Source organism: Hippoglossus stenolepis, chromosome 23, assembly GCF_022539355.2.
Source record: "Hippoglossus stenolepis isolate QCI-W04-F060 chromosome 23, HSTE1.2, whole genome shotgun sequence".
NCBI classification, from domain to species: Eukaryota; Metazoa; Chordata; class Actinopteri; order Pleuronectiformes; family Pleuronectidae; genus Hippoglossus; species Hippoglossus stenolepis.
This window is the reverse complement of record NC_061505.1, coordinates 9,895,917-9,916,332: the sequence shown is the minus strand read 5'-3', so window position 1 is coordinate 9,916,332 and position 20,416 is coordinate 9,895,917. Positions and strand designations below refer to the sequence as shown.

The following is a 20,416-nucleotide window of genomic DNA, read 5'->3' as shown; positions in this document are numbered from 1 at the left end:
CTTAAATTCCAATGAATCCTCAAAGTGTTGATCCTTTTCACCTATCTACAAATGAACTGAGAAATTAAGTACACTTACATTATGTGCTTTGTGCAAAATGCACTGTACAGTTACATGCACACAAACACAACACACAACTTACTCCCATGTGTTAATGAGTCTGTCTGTTTCATACGTGTAATTTTTATTATTTTTATCAAGTCCAGAGAACAATATTGACTTTGGCAAAATGAAAGAAAAACAGAAAGGAAACAACAGTAATGGTAAAAGTCATTTTTCTTAATGTAATTGGCTCTGTTTTGTAGGCTTCTGTTTGTGTGTGTGTCTGTATTTTGGGGTGTGTGTGCTTGCCACTTTGTGCGTTTTTGTGCTATGTCTGTGTGGGTGTGTGTGTGTGTGCTTCCTCAGTATCTGTTTTGACCTTTATTTTTATGCCTAGTAATAATCAACATTTTGTGTTCTAATCTTGAAGATTCTTTGTTTAAAAACAAAAAATCACACACATTTTGTATTTGATCCTAACATCATTCCCCAGAAAACAGAAACACATGGTGCGACAAGTAACATCATTTTATATATATATATATATATATATATGTATACTATATATATGTACTTTTCAAGTTTTCTCTTTTTTTTTTTCTTCCCATTTATTGATGATTTGAAGAGTCTCTGTTGTCTGTCCTTATGGATCATTCGCTCCAGTGTAGTTCTTCCAATGAAGAGTTTATATCGTCAGTGGCTTCATGTTTTTTAAACTGGTTCCTTTCTGAAAACATTCACTGTTTGGATTTACCGTGAACCCATGTGGCACAAAAAAACCTGAAGTCACAAAAACTGGTTCTGAAATCGTACTTTCCCATGAATGGTTGCTGCTTTCTGACCAAGCCTCGTTGCTGTGAATAGTGATTTGTTCTGGTGAAAAATGTCTTTTCACTTTTACATTACTTTGGGCGTGTTGTTCACCTCGAATCTTCAGACGTATTCTTTTACAGCATGTCCAGAGAGCGTTAAACCATTTTGAAGATGGATTGACTGGATTTCCCCCTCACAAACATTCATATATGTGCGCACACAATTACACACACAGGCACTCATACACACATCCTGTCCCTGATCCATCAGTGCATACACACCTATGCACCCATTAGCATTATTCATTTGTTTGGTCCGTAGTTGTCCTAGATCCAATATGATCTTGTCTTTCAGGAATGCACATGCGTACATGTTCCATCACACAGCCCTGCCTCTTCCATTTTGTAATCCATATCGACTCCATTGTAATCCCGATGACTTTCTTTTTAATAATGTCTTTGCTCCTCTCGCTCTCCCCAGCCCATATCGATTGATCATGTCCAATGCACCCGGCGCTGTATTTATGCTCCCATAATCCACAGGCATGGCGAGCCAAAATCATTGTCCAGCCACAGAGGACACATAAAAGTCACATTCATTGTGTTTTGAAAAAGAGTTTCTAACTGGCCATCAGTGTTGGAGCCAAAAACCAAGATAACATAGTACGGCTATGGAATCGAAATGTTTTGTTTACTGCTGCAGAGGAAAGTAATTTGCCCAAATTTCCGAGTGTGTAGAAGTTCTTGATCCAGTGGAAACCCTCGTGGTGTTGTGAGTGCCGGGTCCCAGGAGAACTGAAGTGTTAACAGGAGTCTGGTTCTTTTAGTTTAAAGACTTTACTGAGAAGCCACGCTGAGCTCACGCCATCTCTGTCGCTGCTATATAACCTTCATCTTGTTGCTCTATTGATGTTTTCCCTTTGATTACGTCTCTCTCTCTCCTCTCTCACATTGGCTCGTCTCACAACTGTCACTGTCTCTGCCTAGAGCTTTGTTTGTTTGTTCCTATGTTCATTTTCTACCTCAATTTAAAATCTGCCCTGTATTACACTTTCCCCCACATGCTTCCTCCCATCACTCTTCAGGTCAGCTGTAGAGAACCTCTTAAAAATCTCAACCTCACTTCCAGGTGCACTTCCCCCTCTCCTCTCCTCTTTTCCTGACTTCTCCCCAGTCAAATCAACCTTCTCCTCCTCATCAGCAATCATGTTCCCCCCCGTCCTGCCTCCTTACTCTGCTCAAATCAAAATCCCGTTCAAACTGTCCTCTCGCAGAACCCTTTATCCCTCTTAACTTTTTGATTCTGATCCACTGCCCACTACACAACACTTTCCTCCAGTTCCTCAGCGTTCTTTCCGTCCTTTCCTCTCTCCCGCCCTCTGTCTTTTACACTCCCGGCCTTCCCAGTCGTGATCCCAGTGTTAGAGTTGGAGTTGGTGGTGTTGTACGCGTGGATGTATCCTCGTTGGAACTGGCAGCGTGCTCCAAAGCCCCCGCCAGATTCTCCCTCTTCGCTGGTCGTTGAAGATGCCGTGCTCGTTGTCGAGGCGCACTGCACCAGCATTCCATGAAGCGACTGGCTCCGCCTCGTCCAGATAACGCTCAGTCGCTTGGCGTAACTAACAGCACCGTAGCGCTTGGCAACAGTCGCCGCCGCGTCAGTCGCTAGGGCAACAGACGAGCCCATGTCCAGCGAGTGTCGGCGTTTGCTAACAGTCCCGCGCGCAGGACTTCGAAGGGCTAGAGGGCTCTGATAAGCCTGTGAGGAGTTCCATTGGTCCCTGCCCCGGTGCATTATTCTCCAGTCCAACAGCTCCGAGTCTCTCAGAGGTGCAGCCAGAGAGAAACTGGCACGATTCGTCAGTTCGCGCTCCAGACGGGGTTTTGGGTGGTCCCTGGAGTGTGACTGACGGGGAAGGGTGGATGGAGGGGAAGGGGAGTAGTAGAGGGGAGTTCTGTCACTTTCAGGTGTGTAGGGCGGCGCCTTCTCCAGCTTCCTCTGCCTCACCACCAATGCCATTTCCCCTCCTGCCCCTGCCGTCGTGGAAACTACCCCCCCAGCTGAAAGAAACTGCTCCAGGCTGACTTTAGGCTTGGGCCTGGGCTTTGGGGGGAGTTTTGGAGGCAGAGAGGAAGCAGAATCGGATGCTTCCTTTTCCTTCTCCTTCTCCTTGTCCTTGTCTTTGTCCTTGTCCCCTCCTCTTTTGGAAGACAGACCATTGGGTAGGACCACCATCATCACGTCCCCTGAACCATTTGATTGGTAGCACCCGCCACCGTTCCCCCCTTTGTCCCCACCCCCTACGCTTCCACCTTGACAGCAGGCCCCACCTCCTGCTTCAGTGTTGCCGCTGTGACATATCATGTGGTCGCCATGATTGCAAACGCGATGGCGAACCATGAGCGCCACAGTGAACACGAGTAATGTGACCACAACAACACCGCCCACCAAGATGGTAAGTGTTCCGCCCAAAAAGTGGGCTTGGAGAGAGCGGCATGGTGGGTAGACATCCTTGGTGGAGAATGTGGTGCAGCCCAGTACTTTTGTTGCTGCTAATGACGTGATTGTGTCATCAAAAATGGCCAGCACGCACAGGTTGTAGTCCACACCGGAGACCAAGTTCTTCAACAGGAACCGATCGCTGGTTGAGGGCAGAATTCTAAAGAGAGAAAAAGGAAAGAGGTCAGTGAAATAAACAAGCCTGCTGCGCACCAGCTGTAAAGTGAAATGTAAAATATCTGCAGTAAGTTCAAGTCGTAGCCTGAATATTTTCCCTATTGTGGAACTAAGAGGCTTGAACGCTGGAAATGAAGCAGAGGAAAGGAGGGGGGTGAAAGGATGGCAAGAAACGGCGCAGGAGTGGATACTGCAGCAGGGGGAGAGAGGGAAAATGAGGCTATTGATGGAGAGCGCGCCCAGGGAACATGAAAAGAGAACTGTGTCTGCTCATTTGGAGTGCAGGGCTGTGTGTATGTGTGCGTGCTTCTACTCCAATCCCTTCGAGAAGCAGAAGTCAAGCCATTTTGTGGGACCTTGCATTGAAAGAAGAGGCCATTTTAGGTTCAATGGTTAGGGCCTGCGTTACTGTAAAGACCAGGCAGGATTCTGATTAGAGAAGGGAAACGCGTGTCATCTCGAGTGAGGGCGTGTTCTGTCGTCTTTCAACTCCAAATGTGTGCCTGCGTGTGTCTAATGAGCGAGCGCTTGCGTGGGGGTAATAAATAGCAAAGTGATTTGAATGTGTCCTCATTTCGAGTGCTCGAGCAGCTGTTAGAAGTAACAAACAGAAGATAGGTGAACCATGGAGAGGCAGAGGGAGGCGAGGGAAAAACAACAATAAAAAGAGACGTGGTGATGAGAATGGAGGGGAACAGGTTCTACATGAGTTGCATGTGCTTATCATTGTGCTCATGGTTCTCTGTTTGTATTTACGACGCGCTCGAGTACAAATCTGTGTGTATTTTACATTAGTGGGTTGGTGTATGTGACCTGCGAGGGTAAAGTGTGTGTGTGTGTGTGTGTGGGAGACTGTAGCGCAGCTCAAGTGTCTTGTCGCTGATGGGTATGACTTTGCCCTCTTTTGTCCAACCCTCTTGTGTGGGCAATCGTGTGTTTGTGTACTTTTGTGTTGCAGCTATGAATATTTTGTCAGCGATTTCTTTTTTTTTTCTTCTCTCCTCTCTTGTATTTTTTATTTTTCTGCTCTCCAAGTCCCTATTTTTCTCTCCTTTTTCACGCCACATCAAAGAGCTTATTTGCACTGTCTGTTGCTAACCATTGCAGCTCCTCTCAGACTTATATAAATGCCATCTAGTGTGACTCAGACACTGGCGGACCCGCTGCAGAAGGTCCGTCACCTTAGTCTGCTTCCAATACATTCAAAATAAAGAGACGGCGAACAGCGGTGAATAAGTTGCAGTAATAGAAAAAATGAAATCAGCCCAATTGTCAGCTCTCACAAACATACCACTGTTAAAGAAAAAATAAGTTGTGTGTGTGTTGAATAATGCGAGGAAACACAACAGTAGTCGAAGCAAGCCACAGGGCCGACCTATTGATTTGAGTTGGATCAGTGGATTTCATTGATTTAACAGGAATTTAAATTTTGTGAACAAATGTCCAGAATACCAGCTATTACGCAGGTATTATTTTTTGGATTAAAAGAAATACAGCAAGTGGCAACACTGCCTTAGCAAATGGCCTGGGGTGATGTGAGTAGCGAGGATTGGCCCAGAACTGCCTCCAAACTAATTTCCTGCACAAGCTCAATATGACTTGATAAGGAATTACAATGTACTCTCTGACACCCAAAGTCCCAGTACAATCCGAACGGACACATGGGGCGGTCTCATTAAAATCAGCCTTATCCTGAGGTCGTTAGGTCGCTAAAGATTGCTTTCTAATGCTGTCGCGAATTCACCAATTAAGTCATTCTCCGCGCTGGTGCAACTGTGGGGGCCAGGTGTGTGTTACCATGGCAAAGGCTCATTATTTGGCTAGTGAAAGCTACTCTTCATGTAATATCCACACATCAGATATATTCCGTATTCATCCTCCCTGGGATCATTTCCCAGAATAATGGTCATCTCTCTCTCTCTCTCTCTCTCTCTCTCTCTCTCTCTCTCTCTCTCTTTAAAAAGTAAACACTGACATGAAAATTGTCTTGTTGGATCAGAGTGAATTCCAAACAAGCATAAAAACATAATGATACAATATATGCGACGGTTTAACAAGAAGAGAGCACACGCTAAATCCCATTTGCCGTAATGAGGCAGGAAATGCTGACATCCATTACTCTCTTTCCACGCATTAATTACTTTAAACGTCTCCTCCAACTGATGCCTGACTTGAAGAACTTTGAAAGTGTCTGTGTGAAATGATGGACTCTGACAGCGCGGCTGAAAACTTCCGAGCAATAAATAAAATTGGGAAAGAAAGTTGGGAAAATGGAGGGTTTTTTTTGGAGTAAGTACCTTTTTATATATTCCTGCAGCAAAGAGCGAGGCATCTTGAGAACCAGAATCAATTTAGCCAAATATCTCCAGGATTGAAAACCCAAAATGAGAGCCTGTCAAGGGCAATCAGGCCCACAGGAGGAGCAGGAATTGCTCAGCAAGTCCAGTCGTAAGAGCATGGATGCTCAAATTAGATTGATTAGATGAAACATGCAAAAAGCTGCACTCATAACTCTGCCGCTGCCTGAATAAAAAGCCTTGGTCGTATTATCGGCTTATAAAAGGGCCTGAAGAAATATTACGGTGGTGTCTGTTCATTCGGGGGCTTTTATATGTGTCTGCATTTAATTGATAGATCTCGCAAGGCAGAGAGTCTTGACCATCACCGTGGGGAGTTGGGCTCATAGGTTATATCGAGCCGGGGTTCCTATTACTCTGATTCACTGTCATGTTAATGCGTGCCGGTTTCACATGTCCTGTCTTTTCCCACTGTCACTCCGTGTCTCAGCGTGATTAATATTGATAACACGTGCTTCATGGATCTGCAGCTTGAAAATAAACTGTTTTTTTTGCTGCTTCACTTTCTACTTTGTAACATGGTTGATTTATGAATTTGTTTTTATGTGTTTGCATTAATATAAAACAACTGAATCCTTCTTTGTTTGTTGCTGTGATAAACTAGGACGACATCAAACTGTTCAGTCAGTCCACCGTTGTGCGACCATGAATCACACACACACACACACCTTGAGTGTACCCTTGAGTTATTATTCTAATCCTGCCCTTCAATACCCCTCCCTCTATTTACCCTGTCCTCCCTTCTTCCCTCCCCAAGTCTATCCTCCTTATTCTTTTTCCATCCATCTTTTATGAACAGATTTCCATCTTTTTGCTGATCAGTCACTCCCACTTATCTCTCAATATCCTCTTGCCTTTGTTTTCATTTTGTAATCACGCGTCCTTTCTTCCTCTGTTGCCTAAATCTGCCGTGGTGCATCTTTTATGTTCCTCGTTCAACCTGTTTCTTGGCAGCTGGTATCATCTGATTTATTTTTCAGTTATATTCATTCCTTCTTCTCCTCCTTTGTTTTTCTCTCTCCCTCTCTTTGTCTCCTCTGATTCTCACCGGGCTCCACACCTGACCTCCCAGCCTTTCTCCTTTTCACAGTCATTGTACTATGTCTCTATTAGCCACAGCTATAACTGTGTACCACTCTTCAACATCCAAGGTCACTCCTTCTCTTCTCTTCTTCATCTTATATTTCTCTCGCTCCCGTTTCCCCCCCTCTCCCTATATCACCACCCGTCTCCAAACCATTGCTCCATCCCATATGAGATTGTGAATTACTTCTCTAGTTGCTTTTGCCACGATAACAGCGACAGAAATAGGAAATCCACTGAAATATACATGGAAGACCCGGACAAATTCACAAACACATGCATGTTTTATAGGCTGATTCCCTACTACTCACTGCATTATGCATTCTTAACAATATTTATATGCCTATTGTCACATGTACATGCAAATACACAGCACCGTGCTTTGCGGATGCATCCTGGACACATGGAATGATATTCACCTGAACCCTCAGTGTTCTCAAGGCGACACATGCTCATGAATATAAAGTGCGTGCCGTATAAGTTGGACCGCCGCCCTGAAATAAAATAAATTGATTGATTGAACTGGTTTGGTCGAAGAGGCGCAGGGTTATTGTTGTCATCATCATCCCCGGATTCGCAGATCACTGCGTTGTTCTCTGTCTACTAACATACGAAGATTGTGTGTGTGTGTGTCTGTCTGTCTCCTTCTAATTATGGTTAAACCCTGCAATGGCGCACACACACACACACACACACACACACACACACACACACACACACAGATGCAGAGAGAACGTGAAAGAGACAAGGGAGAGCTTTGTTCAAGCTGGTGACACAGAAACAAAGTAATTATTAGTACCCGGGAGAGAGTGGGGGAGAGCGGAAAAGAACGAGTGATAGCAGAGGGGATAAAGGAGTGGTAGAATCATGTCCCCCTTTCCCCATCTTTCTTCCCCCTCTTCCTCTCTTGTTCTCTTGCTGCCTTGTTTCTTCCTCTCTTTTTTGCCCTCTCTCTCTATCTGTGCTACGAAGTCTGGTGGTCTGACACCAGACAAGATTGGGCACAGAGAGTGAGAGCGGGTGAGGAGAGACAGACGAGGAGGAACAACAACGCAATTAACTCTTCCTCTGGCTGACATCTATACTGCCCTTGTTTTCTTTTTTGTCATGTCCTCTCTTCGCTTACCCTTTCCTCCATTTTTGGATCCTGATTCGTCGGACTCCTTACTGTCCTGTTGGCCTGTCGCCCTCGATTTGGCCCGATCTCTTCTGTTTTCCTTGATCTGTCTCTTTATTTCCCTCCCTCCATTCTGGACTTTGTCTCATCCCTCCTTCTATCTTTTTGCTTTCCTTAATCTATCCCTCTCATTCGGCTCTTTCTCTCTCGTTTGGCCTGGTTTTCTTTCTCTGCCTCATTCAGTTGTTTTCTCTCTCATTTCCATTCCTTCTCATGGCCTCTTTCTTCTCCCCCAGTATTTGTCTCTCTCCAACATTTCTCCCCACTTTCTCTTAATTATACGTTAAACCCATTCTGAAAGGAAGTAGGACTTGGTCCCTTCTACTTCCTGTAATCACTTCCTCCTTTCCTTTGACCTTACAGCATAATGTAAGTTGACATATGTATTGAGTGCTGACCCCTCGTCTTTTCCTTCCTTCCCCTGCCACTGATGTGAATTGACACATGTATTGACACAGTAGTTGAACACTTAATTATCTCCTCCCCGGGGGCAAAACTCTACTTTTGTCCCTCCGATTCGTCCCTCCCTCCTTTCCTTTCTTCTCTCCATCCCCACAGTCCTCAAAGTCTTTGCTCTTTTCTTCCTTCCTCCCACTTTCCTCATCCTTGCCTCCGCGTGCCTCCTCCCTGCCCCGCTGTTATATCTCTCCTTACATCCTTATCTATCCCTGCCTCAGCAGATGCACTTATCTTGTTTCTTGTATGATTTCTTGTATTAGTTACCAGACTCATGCCAGGCTAAAAGAAGCTGCTGGTATCATTTCCCCCCAGCAATATCGTATTGTACAAAACATGACAGAAAATGAAAGCCTCTCTGGTTGTTTGATTTCTACAGTGAAAGAAAATAGTTCATACAGTGAACCACAGTGTTTTTAGATTTATTTATATATTGGTTCAGTGCTCTGTCAAATATGCTTTATAATTAGTGTCAGTGAATGTGTGGTATTGCCATACAACACATTTTCAGGTTCTACATGTATCCTTTCATTTCAGTGACACACAACCCATGCTCTCATCCGTCTATATCTCAGCACGCTGCTTTCGACTGTCAAACTCTCACCCCTTCCCTTTTCATCTGTACGTCCCTTTACTGTGGCTCCACTTTTATAATAATTCTCATTATTTCTTAAACTCTGCATGATTCTCTTTCCAGCTTCCTCCTCTCTTTGTCCCCTCGCGATTGTTTCTGGTCCCATTAAATTCGGTGCCAAATTTGACTCTTTGAGTACCCAGCAGGAAGGCTGCTCCTGTTGTGACTGCAGCGAAATTGTGAAATTTGTCAAAGCTCTTGCACTCCTGCCGCCTGCACACTTTAGAGGACATCTGAAGCTAATACGAAACTTGGCTCTGTCGTGTACAAAATGCCCCCACTGGCGTACCTTGAGCGGCGGTGATTCATAAAGCGACTTTTACCCCAACAGATTGCCAGTGTTTAGTTTTTAAACTGCTCCTAAAAACACCAGAAGCACAATAGAAAGCAACAAACTACATCTTATATAACTTAAACACACTCAATAATGTATTTCTCTTTTTTCTATCCACACAGGGTTTGGACTCAATAGCACCTTCACTGTACACTGTACAAACACAATTCCATTGAAACAGCTCCACAACACATAATGCTGTGTGATGTTATGTGATATTTACTTCATGTCCGATGGTTTTTGAGGCTGCTAGAGAGGTGATAATGCAACTTGTCCAGCATCTATATGCACATAGATGATGGGCTTTGTTCCCATACATGGATGTTCTGCGGAGGCTCAGGCCTCTGTGCATGGTCCAGTAAAAGAGAAATTCTTGCACAAAATTGGATTTTTGCTGAAAAGGCGAGGCGATTTTTCTAACAGATGGTACCGCAGAGGTCGCTGTACAAATAGTGCCTCATTAATATGGAGGGGCATTCTTTCTCCTTTTCTTTGTCCTTCAGGTACCCACGTGTGGGCTTGGACAAACATGACAGTTTGGTCAGTTCCCACATTCACCCAGCAACTCGGGAAATCCATGGTTATTTGAGAATTTGCAGAAAGCCTGAACGCCATTTAAGAAGTCTATTCCCTACGATTAAACGAATTGTGGCATTGTAACATTGAGGCAACGCTCCAGGAAGGAAGGAAGTGGAGTTGGCGTCAGAGAGGCTAAGGGTCATGGGGGGAGCGGGGCCCAGCGGATGCCACATGGATGACATCCCACCTGGCACTGTCACAGACGCCATCAGAATTAGACGAGCCTCTCTAAAATGAAAGCTGGTGTCCTCTCACATGTCACCGACCTTTAAACATGATTGAATTTAGCAGCTACACAATGTGCTCTGCGGCTCTTAAACCAGTATAAACACTAAACACCAGTGTCCAACTATGTAGCTCACTTTTAGTCAGTTTGAGACTTTTCCCCCCTCTGTTCTTTCCTTGTCTTGCATTCAGTTTTACCCTGACACCCCCCATAGCTCAGTTCATTAGGGCAGGTATCTTTTCTCCACCTGCCAAATACATGTACAGCAGCTGCAACAAACCCCAAAATATGAACACAAATTCCTGATAGAGAGAATAAAATCAGACTCCTGCATTCTCTCCTTTCGAATTCATAACCAAGACTCCCTTTGGCCGATTCTCTCCTATCTCAGACTTTCTGGCTGGTTTGTTTTTGGCTGGTTGTGTTTGGCAAAATGCTAGAAATCTATACTGGAAAAATCGCTGACTGCATCGTGGCTATGCCTCCTTTTCAAAAATGCTGCCCCCTTCCATTTCCCCTTTATCTGTCCTCTGGGACTGATTTCCCTGCCTCCTTCCTCAGAGCCCTCACACGTCTCGTCTCCTCTTTGAACCTTTTTTTCTCTTTTTGTATTTCGGCTTCCAGTGAGAGAGTTTGTATCTCACTTTCAGGATAACCACAGCATCTCTAGCTCTCCTTTGAGACAGCTATCCCCACCCTTCTGTTTCGACGGCGGTGAGATTTGTTTGGTTAAGTCAAGCTTCAGATCACTTACCCCCGTTGCATTTGGCTCGGCCTATTTTTTTTTTATTTCTTCTCTTTGTCTCTCGCAGCATTTTCTTGTCTCGAGCTGCAAAGCTGAGCCTCCACCTCTGCTGATGCGGCCTTTTCTTTATCTGGAAGTTTGTACCCCCAGAGAAGGGCATTTTACCAGTGTGCCCTATTTGTTGTTGAGCGCAAGATTTAGCCATGTGGGCAACTGGGATTTCAAGTTACACGAGAAACAGCTGTACAGTTTAATGCATAACCTTGCGACGAATGCTGCCTGCGTCAATCTCTGGTTGTCAGGTTCTGATGCAACTTTGAATGATTAGTTCAAGCATCTTTGTTATTTTTAACTTATAGATGCATCATATGCTATAAGCCAAACCACCTTTACTTGATAGCGGTAAGTAGCCATGCGGTTTCCCTATGATTAGAATATTTTCCGTAGAGGAAGCAATGCAACAGCGAGGGAGCTTAGATCTCACTCGCTCCATTCAATTCAATCATTTAATTAGTTCTCCGTGTGTAATTGCCACAAACATGTCAAGGGACTGTACAGAATCTGCACTCATCAGGTTTGATGTGTCATTTCAATGGGACACCTCCTCACCTCCATCCTTTCATCCACCCTCTCTATGGGTGGGCTGCGTGCACTTGTTGCGTTCACTGTGCTTCCTCGTGTCCGTTTCCTCTTCCTCCCCCTCCCTTGTGACTTCCTTTTTGTTTATTGTTTCAAAGGACCTCCATTTGCTTGTTTTCCCAAAATGTTTAGGCTTTATCCTCTATTACCTTTTTCTCTTTCGTCACATTAGTCCTCGCAGCTACCACTCTCTCCCTTTTTCTTTCATACCCAGGTGTATTTCTGTTGTGTACACACATTTTTTTTCCCCTCTATATTGCTGTGATGCATTTAAATACCCTCTCTCTCTCTCTCTCTCTCTCTCTCTCTCTCTCTCTCTCCACCCCTCATTTCCTTGCTTTTTCCCTTGAGAACTATTTTGGCCCACCCTCCTTCTCCTCCTCACTGTCTGTCCGTCTCTCTCCTTTCATCCATCCTTCTTTCATCTTAATCTCTCCCATGGTGATTTGGGTAGAAGAACCCATCTCCTATCTTTCCCCTTCTTCCTCCATCCCTCTTCCACACCTACTGAAAATCTCTGAGGCCCTCATTCCCATCGTCAAATTCACCCGTTCTTCATCCATCACTCAAACTATTAGTTTCTCCTCCCCATCCATCATTTTTGTCTTTTCACCCTTGGCTGCCATTTTCTGTACTTTGCCTGAATCCTTCTGATTATAGCCAGAACTTTCTGTCTGTCTGTCTTCACTGTTATCTTCCTGTCACATACTTGGCTCCCTTAACCCTTTCCCAATATCACTTGCAGTTTTCCCCCATCTTAATAATTCCTGAACCAAAACCACATTCAAGCCCACTTCAGTGCAGAAAACAGACCCACAGATAATGCAGACCTCTCCTCGTCTTATCCCATCTCACTCACTGTTTCACCCAGTGTTTTGCAACAACCCCACACACGTTTCATCAGCCTCTGGTTGTAAATACAGAGGCAGTAAATTCTGAATGCATGCAGGCCTAATTTATGTGCAGTGGTATTGCTTGAACGTTAGCATTAGGAAGCCGAAAAATCGGAGACACGCTCTCATATTGTACAAGACAGGACTCCTGTCCTGAGTCTATTCATCTTATTTCTTCGTGTTTGCCTCATTCCCTCCATTTTCATTCTCTTGAAGTCAGACTTAACATCCCAGCCAATGTTTTCTGTTGATACTGAAATTGTTAGTTTGAGGGTATCACAGATTCACAGTGTGAGCACACAAAAAGAACACGTGATCTGTCGCTTTTCATGTAACCTTTTAGTTTTTATTTCTTATCTTTTTGGCTCTACACTACTTCTCTACTACTTCAAAACATTGGCTCACAGTGAGGTAAATAAACTTTTGAGCAAAGATTGGCAGCTCTTACAAAGACTTTCTCAGGAACGCAGGTTAGATGCTCACCTCATGCTCTGACACAGATATAGCATAAACGTACGAGGCGGGGCGTGGCAGAGGTCTCTTTAAATAATTTGTAGGAACAAGACATATGTTGCAGCCCTCACCCTCAAATCTGCTCTTTATAAATGTTTGATTATTTTCACTGGCTCTAGGAGCATGCTGGGTAAACACGGACGCCCAGGAGATCTCACTTTAAATAGAAAATGACATGGCTCACTGAAGATTTAAATGTTAGTCCAAATTAAAAATGACACATCCCATCAAGTTCCTGTGTTGCTTCAGCAAACCGCTCATTAGTCGTGGCATGGATAAGTCAATGAATGTAGCTGTGGATATATTTATACACTTAGAGTCAGACACTATAAACCTGCCATTGGATGTTATATGTAGCAAATCTCTCCTCATTCAAAATTCCCTCAATGTTTATCCACTTGTCCTCCCATTCTACTCTCCTCCATATGCACCGACTCCTCATCTGTTGGGTTTTTGTGTCAAAGAGCGATGGAGATAAATTATTGAGTCCCTTCCCCCTTCTACCCCTTCATCTATCTCCCCTTTCATCCATCCCTTGAGCAATCCAAAGGATGAGCATGTGCATGACTGAAGTGTCATTCTTTTTCTGCATGAAAACAGGGAAGAAGAAACTGACTGATACGGGAGAAGCTGTTACTGTAAGACATTAACCAGTAGGCCTATCTGTTGGCAATCACAGCGAGTGTATAAGTATGATTTCAGATGTAGAATGGCGAACATTATTCACAGTGAGCGTTTTACAGAGAAAGTTGCACTGACCTGTAGACGAGGGTCTCGTCTGCGGTGCAGTTGTACTGTATCTGATACATCCAGACAACGTAGGCTGCAGACAAACTCCCCAAATCCCATCGAACCTGAGCCGAGGTTGATGTAACCCCTTGTACTCCAACCATCCTCAGTTCCTCCTCCTCGCTGTCATCCTCCTCCAAGCTCCCTCCATCAGCTCTCTCTCCTTCAACGGCCCTGCCGCTGTCACCTTCTCCATCCTCCCCTCCACCTCTTCTTCCTTGCTCCACCTCTCCTACACGTCCCACGCCATTGTTAATCCCTCCATTTTTCCCTGTGCTGATATCCGAGGATCCTGGATCAGTACGTAAAATCCCATTTGTCACGTTCCTGTTGGTCTTGGTGTTCACGTTGTTATTCCCTGTGTGAGGCAGGGGGATTATTTTCAGGTCCACAGTAGCAGTCGCTTCACCTGCTGCATTTATTGCGATACACGTGTACGCTCCGTCATCCCGGGCAACAGTTACTAACATATCCAAGGTCCCGTTACTGAAGGAGCTGGTCCGGGATGAGTTGGCAATGATGCGGTCATCTGGGGAAACCCAGTGGACTACTGGCTCAGGGTCGCCAATGGCACGGCACTTTAGTGTGGCTCGCTGGCCCTCCAAGACCCACAGCTTGTGGGTGTGACGGGTGATGAGAGGCGGTTCGCAAGTGAACTCCTCTTCAGGAATTGACCAGAAATACCTGAGGGATGAAGGGAGGAAGAGGGATGAAGCCAATGAGAGAGAAAGGGGGAGTAGAATAACCCTTCTCTTGTTTTCTATCTCTGATCTGGTTTGTCACATTAATGTGGGAGATAAAATGTATTTATGTACAATTTCCCATCAATATATCAATTTAATGTTTAAGTTCAGTGACGCACCACAGTCTGAACAATTTCCCCATGCTACTCTGCGGAAAAACAACACTAAGCAAAAAGTATTTAACGGTGACAGTGATGACAGATGAGCAGAGCAGAAGCTCATTTTCCTTTTCTTTCCACTGCATACTTTTTACTAGAGGGTTAGACCAGACAAATTCTGGGAGAGAGAAACTGTGATAGTCTGAAGTGTCAGAATAATTGCTACAGATACTGTATATCACAGCACGGTTTGAAACGTCAGTCCTTACAGCCTATCTGTCTGTAGTTCAACCTCCACTTTTATTCTTACAAACGTCATGATCCAAGTAAGGTGACATAAAATGGATCGGACAGGTATAAAGTGAGGAAACATGGACGGATGCTTTTCAATTTGACTCAACACATCATTTAAGCTTTCAAATGATACCTTTGCTCCTCCTCACATTGAAGAAGGCTTCACTTATTAAACGGATTAGGATCAACAGTTGATTCTAAGACTTAGTGGATTAGACAGCGACAATCCATTGATAGATTGATAACGTTTACCTTCCAGCCAAGTGAGGAGGTGTGGCACACGTCTCCATGTCGTCCCCTCGGATCAGCCGCCGCAACCACAGCAGCTCGCAGTTGCAGTGCAGCGGGTTGCCCCCAAAGTTTAGACTTATGACAGTGTTGTAGGGGGTGGGACTTATTGCACCGGTCTGAGACCTGAAGAAGACGAGAGATAAGGAATCAGTTCACTCGCACAATCTTGTCGATCTAATCAATTTTCAACTTCCTCTTTTTCCAAAAAAATGTCCTCGTCAGGATTTGGCTTCTTTGTCATTTTTTCAACTGTTTTGTAAAGTTGCCTCAATTTCCTCCCTTTTTTGGTTAAACTATGAAGGAAATAGATTTTTATATTGATATGTAATTAGAGATTAAATATGTTCCGAACCTGAAAAATTATTTTGCTGCAAAGGGAAGTCTCAGCATCAACAAGTTAACAAAGAGCCTGCTGCTTAAAATGAGAGAAACTCATGATTGATCCACTACAGACGGTTACTAACCTACCCAGGAGCAACACTTAGCACTGCTCTTACAATCATCTTGATAGTCGCCTGTGCAAATTACAACTGGAATAAATTTACCACTCAAACACCTGTAGTTTTCTGAGCTAAGGCACATTGGTGGTGAAAAATACACCATATTTATATATGTGTATATATGGGATTTATTCTTTGGCATATTGCCTGCAGTGAAGTCAGCCATTTTCTTGGAGAGCATCAAATGATAGGGAGACGGCGAGAGAAGCACAGGTGAGTAAATTTAAATGGCAGTGTTTTCATAAAGCTCTCTGCAGTGAGGAATAAAAAAAAAACACAAGATTGAAAGCACAAGTAATCTCCAGTAAAGAACAGCCTACTTAAGAAGCTGCTCATGGAAGCAATCACGTTTGACTTTAAATTTGAATTTTTTTGTGGCGTTTGCAAAAGTACGTTTATGAAAGTGTACGTTTATGATAATTTGACCCTAAATTTCAACATGTTCTTGACAGCAGGCCGACAGAAAAACACGTCTCTTATTACCGCTTCTCACGGTTTGTCATATAGTGCCACTATAAGCTTTTAACATGAACTATATTCAGTAGACGAGTCAGAAACCATGCAACACATCAGCTTAGTGGAAAGCGGTACTATTTTACCTTTTACTGAGCAACAGAAGCCTGTGCGGCTACAAGTGCTCATTAATTCTGGCGGGCTTAGAGTCTGAGTGGTTAAGCGGTTTTCATGTACATAAAACAAAGCCTATCAATAGCTTGACTGGAGCTCTGACTGTGTAGAGTCCTTCTCACTGAACTAAAACACAGCCGAACGGTGGAAATCCTTCATGATCACCAGCTTGCTCAACTGGAACTGTTGTTGCTGTAACAAGGGCGGCCAACTCTGGTTATATTTCTAGATGAGCACTGGTTTTTCTAAACTTTAAAGTCTATGTAACTGATCTACATTTTGGCATTACTCCTGAACTTTCTGAGGCTAATTCCAGCTGTTTAAGCCACTTTAAGATTCTCCCTATTATAAGTCAGTATACTATGAAAATGATTTAAAGTCGTCTTAAGATAAAATAATTGCATAAAGTTTTGCGACTAAGCATAACCAAACCATGGATTCCCTGCTTGTTTTATAGCATGCCACTGTAGGCAAACCACGCTCCTGCTGGTAGACCCCACATGTTTGTCGGTATAACATAATGACAGCTGGAGAGGCACTATGCCAGGAGATTTCCCCATGGGTTATATCAAAAGGTAGGGACAGGACCTATATGGTCAACCAGCTTGGGGGATTTGTTGGAATTAAAATGAGACCATGGGACTTGATATCTACCTCCATACCTGCCGTCTTTGAGGCTCCCCAAGGTGCATGAATACTGTACACAATAAGTAAATAAATATTGAATGGAGTGAGTAAAAATGGAGCAGTGTGTCTGTGCGCCAGTGCTGTCGACCTGTGTTTCAGTGCCAGAGCGCCCCTGTTAAAAAACACTCGGGTGGCTCCGTGGTGATGTCATCTGCCAAATAGCATTTCCACTCAGCCACTTCTTAGAGAAGCAGAAAAGCTCTTCCAGAAAAGCTACCTTGCAAAGAACGGATCAGGGGGCAGGGTGCGGAGCCGGTTGGAGGTCATATCCAGTCTTGCAAGCTTGTACAGCTCTCCAAAGACTCCTTCCGCTATGTGGTCTATCAGGTTGTGATCCAAGTTCAAAGTGTGCAGGCTGGCCATGTTCTGAATGGACTCCCATGGTACCCTAAGAGCAGTAACACAGAGGAACATCAGTATTAGTGACAGACTCAAGGAATTAATACATTTTGTGCATAGATTAAGCCTCTGTTCTTGTTTAGCAGATGGATGTGATGGATAGATGAGTTCATTATGTTGTGTCATAGTTAAACGTACATTATTAGTTTACATTATTAGTTTCATCAGTGCATGTTTGGCAGAGTACACATGTACTTAGCTTCATCTAAATGAGACTGTAGTGCTCTGTAGTGAGCACAGAGAAATCGCTACTTCACACATTATATATTGATTTTAAAGTTCAGTTGTGAAAATGAGCAAACTCTTTTAAATCAGCCAAGAGCAGATGGTGTGTATCTTTGTATATACAGTATAAATGTCTCTAAAATGAAGTGTGTGTGGAGGGATGAGTCAAGTGAAATATTGCAGCACAGCTTCTTTGAGATTTCCATTACATTATTAAATTCATCTTAAAATAAGGCCTGGATACATAACATGAGTCTAATTTATGCAGAGCAGAGGAGGAAAGTTTCCTAAAATCAGGTCTGAAACACCTTTTTGATTTAAAATAAAAACGTCTGCATTCTTGCTGAACACTAGTGTCCCTGAAAGTTAACCACGTGATACTGGGTTCAAGAGTTGCTGTGTAAAACTTTGCTAAATCTATGTGAACAAATTTAAGCTGCAGGAAATGCCAGGCGCTCCTCGGTTTTCCAAACAATTAAATCACACAAGCGGGGCCTCTCCACCTGGATAAGCTTCTACCGAGCTTCAGAGGAGTTCTCATATGACACAATCTGCTTCTAAGTTTGAGCCTTTTTTTACAATTTTGCTTTTGTTAAATCTACTGAGTGGTGGAAAACACAGGGCCAGCAGGAGTTTTTACTGTATGTATCATTAAACCTCTCTTCTTATGGCGGGGCGGAGGTTGGACAGAGGCCAGAGAGCTCCTGTAGAGGAGACAAATGAAACATTTTAATGAGAGCTGACAGCCAAAAGCTGCCGAATTCATCAACGCAATGGGACTCTATGAAGAGGAGAATAGGGCATTGATGGAGAATATACTCATTGTTCTGAGTTATTAAGTGTCTTCATTGTCCTCGATTGAGACGAGAGTAATTCTACACAGTGTGAGCGAAATAGAAGAGCTATGGTGATACTCTAGTGTATCGGTGGAGTGAGCTTAGGTGAGCCTTCATCAAGTCTCTACAAAAACAAAGTCAAAGAAAATTAGGGCCTCTTCAAAACTGATTCACTCTCAGTTTCTTGAACTCTAAGTCCTCTTCTCACAGCCTCAGCAGTTTGAGCAAGTTTCTCTTCATTGTGTTTGCTGACTCCTGCAAGACATTTCCTCTGCGCCTTGAAGTTTTGGGAGCTGAGCTGTGCTCCCGCCGCATACGCTAGAGATTCAGACCTAAGCACAGGCAACTCAGGAGTATTAAAATTAGTTTCCATTTAACAAAGCAGAACAGATTAGGATGAGTGAACTGGCGATGCAAAAGTGTGCTGCTGATCACGACAGAGGCGAAGGGCTTACCTCCGGAGGTTATTGTAGGACATGTCCAGGTCCTCCAGTGTGAGCAAGAAGTCATCAAAAGCCTGGACAGAGACTTTAATCAGCTGGTTGTTGTTGATGATTAAATGTTGCAGATTATCCAAACCTGAGAGGTCCCTGGGTCCCAGTATGGTCAAGCGATTACCTAGATATACAAATAAAACTATTCAGTATTTTATTTCTGTTGCAACTTTTGCCAGTTTATTCAAGACTGCAATGATCTAAGAACGCAATTACTGCTCCAGCTCACCATCCAGGTGCAGTGAACGCAAACTCTCCAGGTCCGCAAAGGCCATTGGTCGAATCAGGTGGATGGTGTTCCTCGACAGAGTCAAATCCACCAAGCCGCTCATGTTGACAAAGTCGCTCGCGCCCACCTCCGTGATGAAGTTGTCCGCCAGTCGCAGCTCGACGGTGCGCCGGTCAACGTGCGGTGGGACAAACAGGAGGCCCTTGTCGGCACAGAGCGTGCTGAGCGACTCTGAGAGGTTTCGACAGATGCAGTGGAAGGGACAGGCCGAGACCACGCCCCACGTCTCCCCTGCTCCAATCAGAGACGGCAACAGGCAGCATGTGACTAGAGTCAGCCAGTGGAACGCCGGGAAAGGGACGGAGCCGAGAAGGGTTCTTTTCGTGGCCCTGGGACAAGCGCAGTGGACGAGGCGGGATGAGGAGGGCAAAGATGAGACGAGGAGAGGGAGGAGAAGTGAGAGAGAGAGGATGAATGGGGGAAGGAGGGAAGGAGAGGTGGCAGGCTCTGCCTTTTGTTCAGGGTGGGTGTGTGAGTGGGGCAGGTGTTTTTGTCTACAGGGATTGAGGGGTGGGGGGACAGGCATGGTAGAACGCCTGGCTATCCACAGACCTGGAGAGAGAGGAAGAGAGAAAAAGAGAAAAATTGGTTTTCAGTCTAGTTCCTTGGTCAGACATTGTTCTCTGAGAGATGTCTGTGTTTTCTCCTACTCTGGCTAGTCAGAGCTGGAACCAGAGTCTGTTCTGCACACATGCCAACTTGTGTCTACCAAGGCCTTCTCTTAAATGAGCACCACTCTGCACTAATGCCCATTCTGTGGGCTGTGTGCTGCAGGGAAATTCTCGATGTCCCTGCAGCACAGGCTCTCTTGCTGTACCTCTTACATACTGTTATCACACTTTGAGCACAAGTGGCCTGTATACCTCTTCACCATCACATCTCATTGCCTAGCAACAACATCCCAAAAGACTGAAAACAGCCAGTCCCCATAGTTACTGTTACCTAGAAACCTGTGAGAGCGGATTTGAGAAGTGTTA

General features: G+C 44.4%; 2 protein-coding genes across 5 annotated transcripts in view; one reads left to right on the top strand and one right to left on the bottom strand.

The window, feature by feature from the left end:
* The window catches only part of pcxb (pyruvate carboxylase b), a 265,171-nt gene that overhangs the window by 151,686 nt on the left and 93,069 nt on the right, over positions 1-20,416 (top strand). The gene's annotated exons all lie outside the window — the stretch shown is intronic.
* LOC118102798 (leucine-rich repeat and fibronectin type-III domain-containing protein 4) overlaps positions 166-20,416 on the bottom strand; it is a 37,782-nt gene continuing 17,531 nt past the window's right edge. For both annotated transcript variants that reach the window (XM_035149317.2, XM_035149318.2), the window contains 6 exons: positions 19,380-19,991; positions 19,112-19,274; positions 17,414-17,584; positions 15,344-15,505; positions 13,927-14,640; positions 166-3,514 (listed from right to left, as the gene is read on the bottom strand). In XM_035149317.2, coding sequence (XP_035005208.2) covers positions 2,173-3,514; positions 13,927-14,640; positions 15,344-15,505; positions 17,414-17,584; positions 19,112-19,274; positions 19,380-19,965 — 3,138 coding nt within the window. In that variant the 5' untranslated portion in view covers positions 19,966-19,991 and the 3' untranslated portion in view covers positions 166-2,172. The remainder of the gene's footprint in view (positions 3,515-13,926; positions 14,641-15,343; positions 15,506-17,413; positions 17,585-19,111; positions 19,275-19,379; positions 19,992-20,416) is intronic.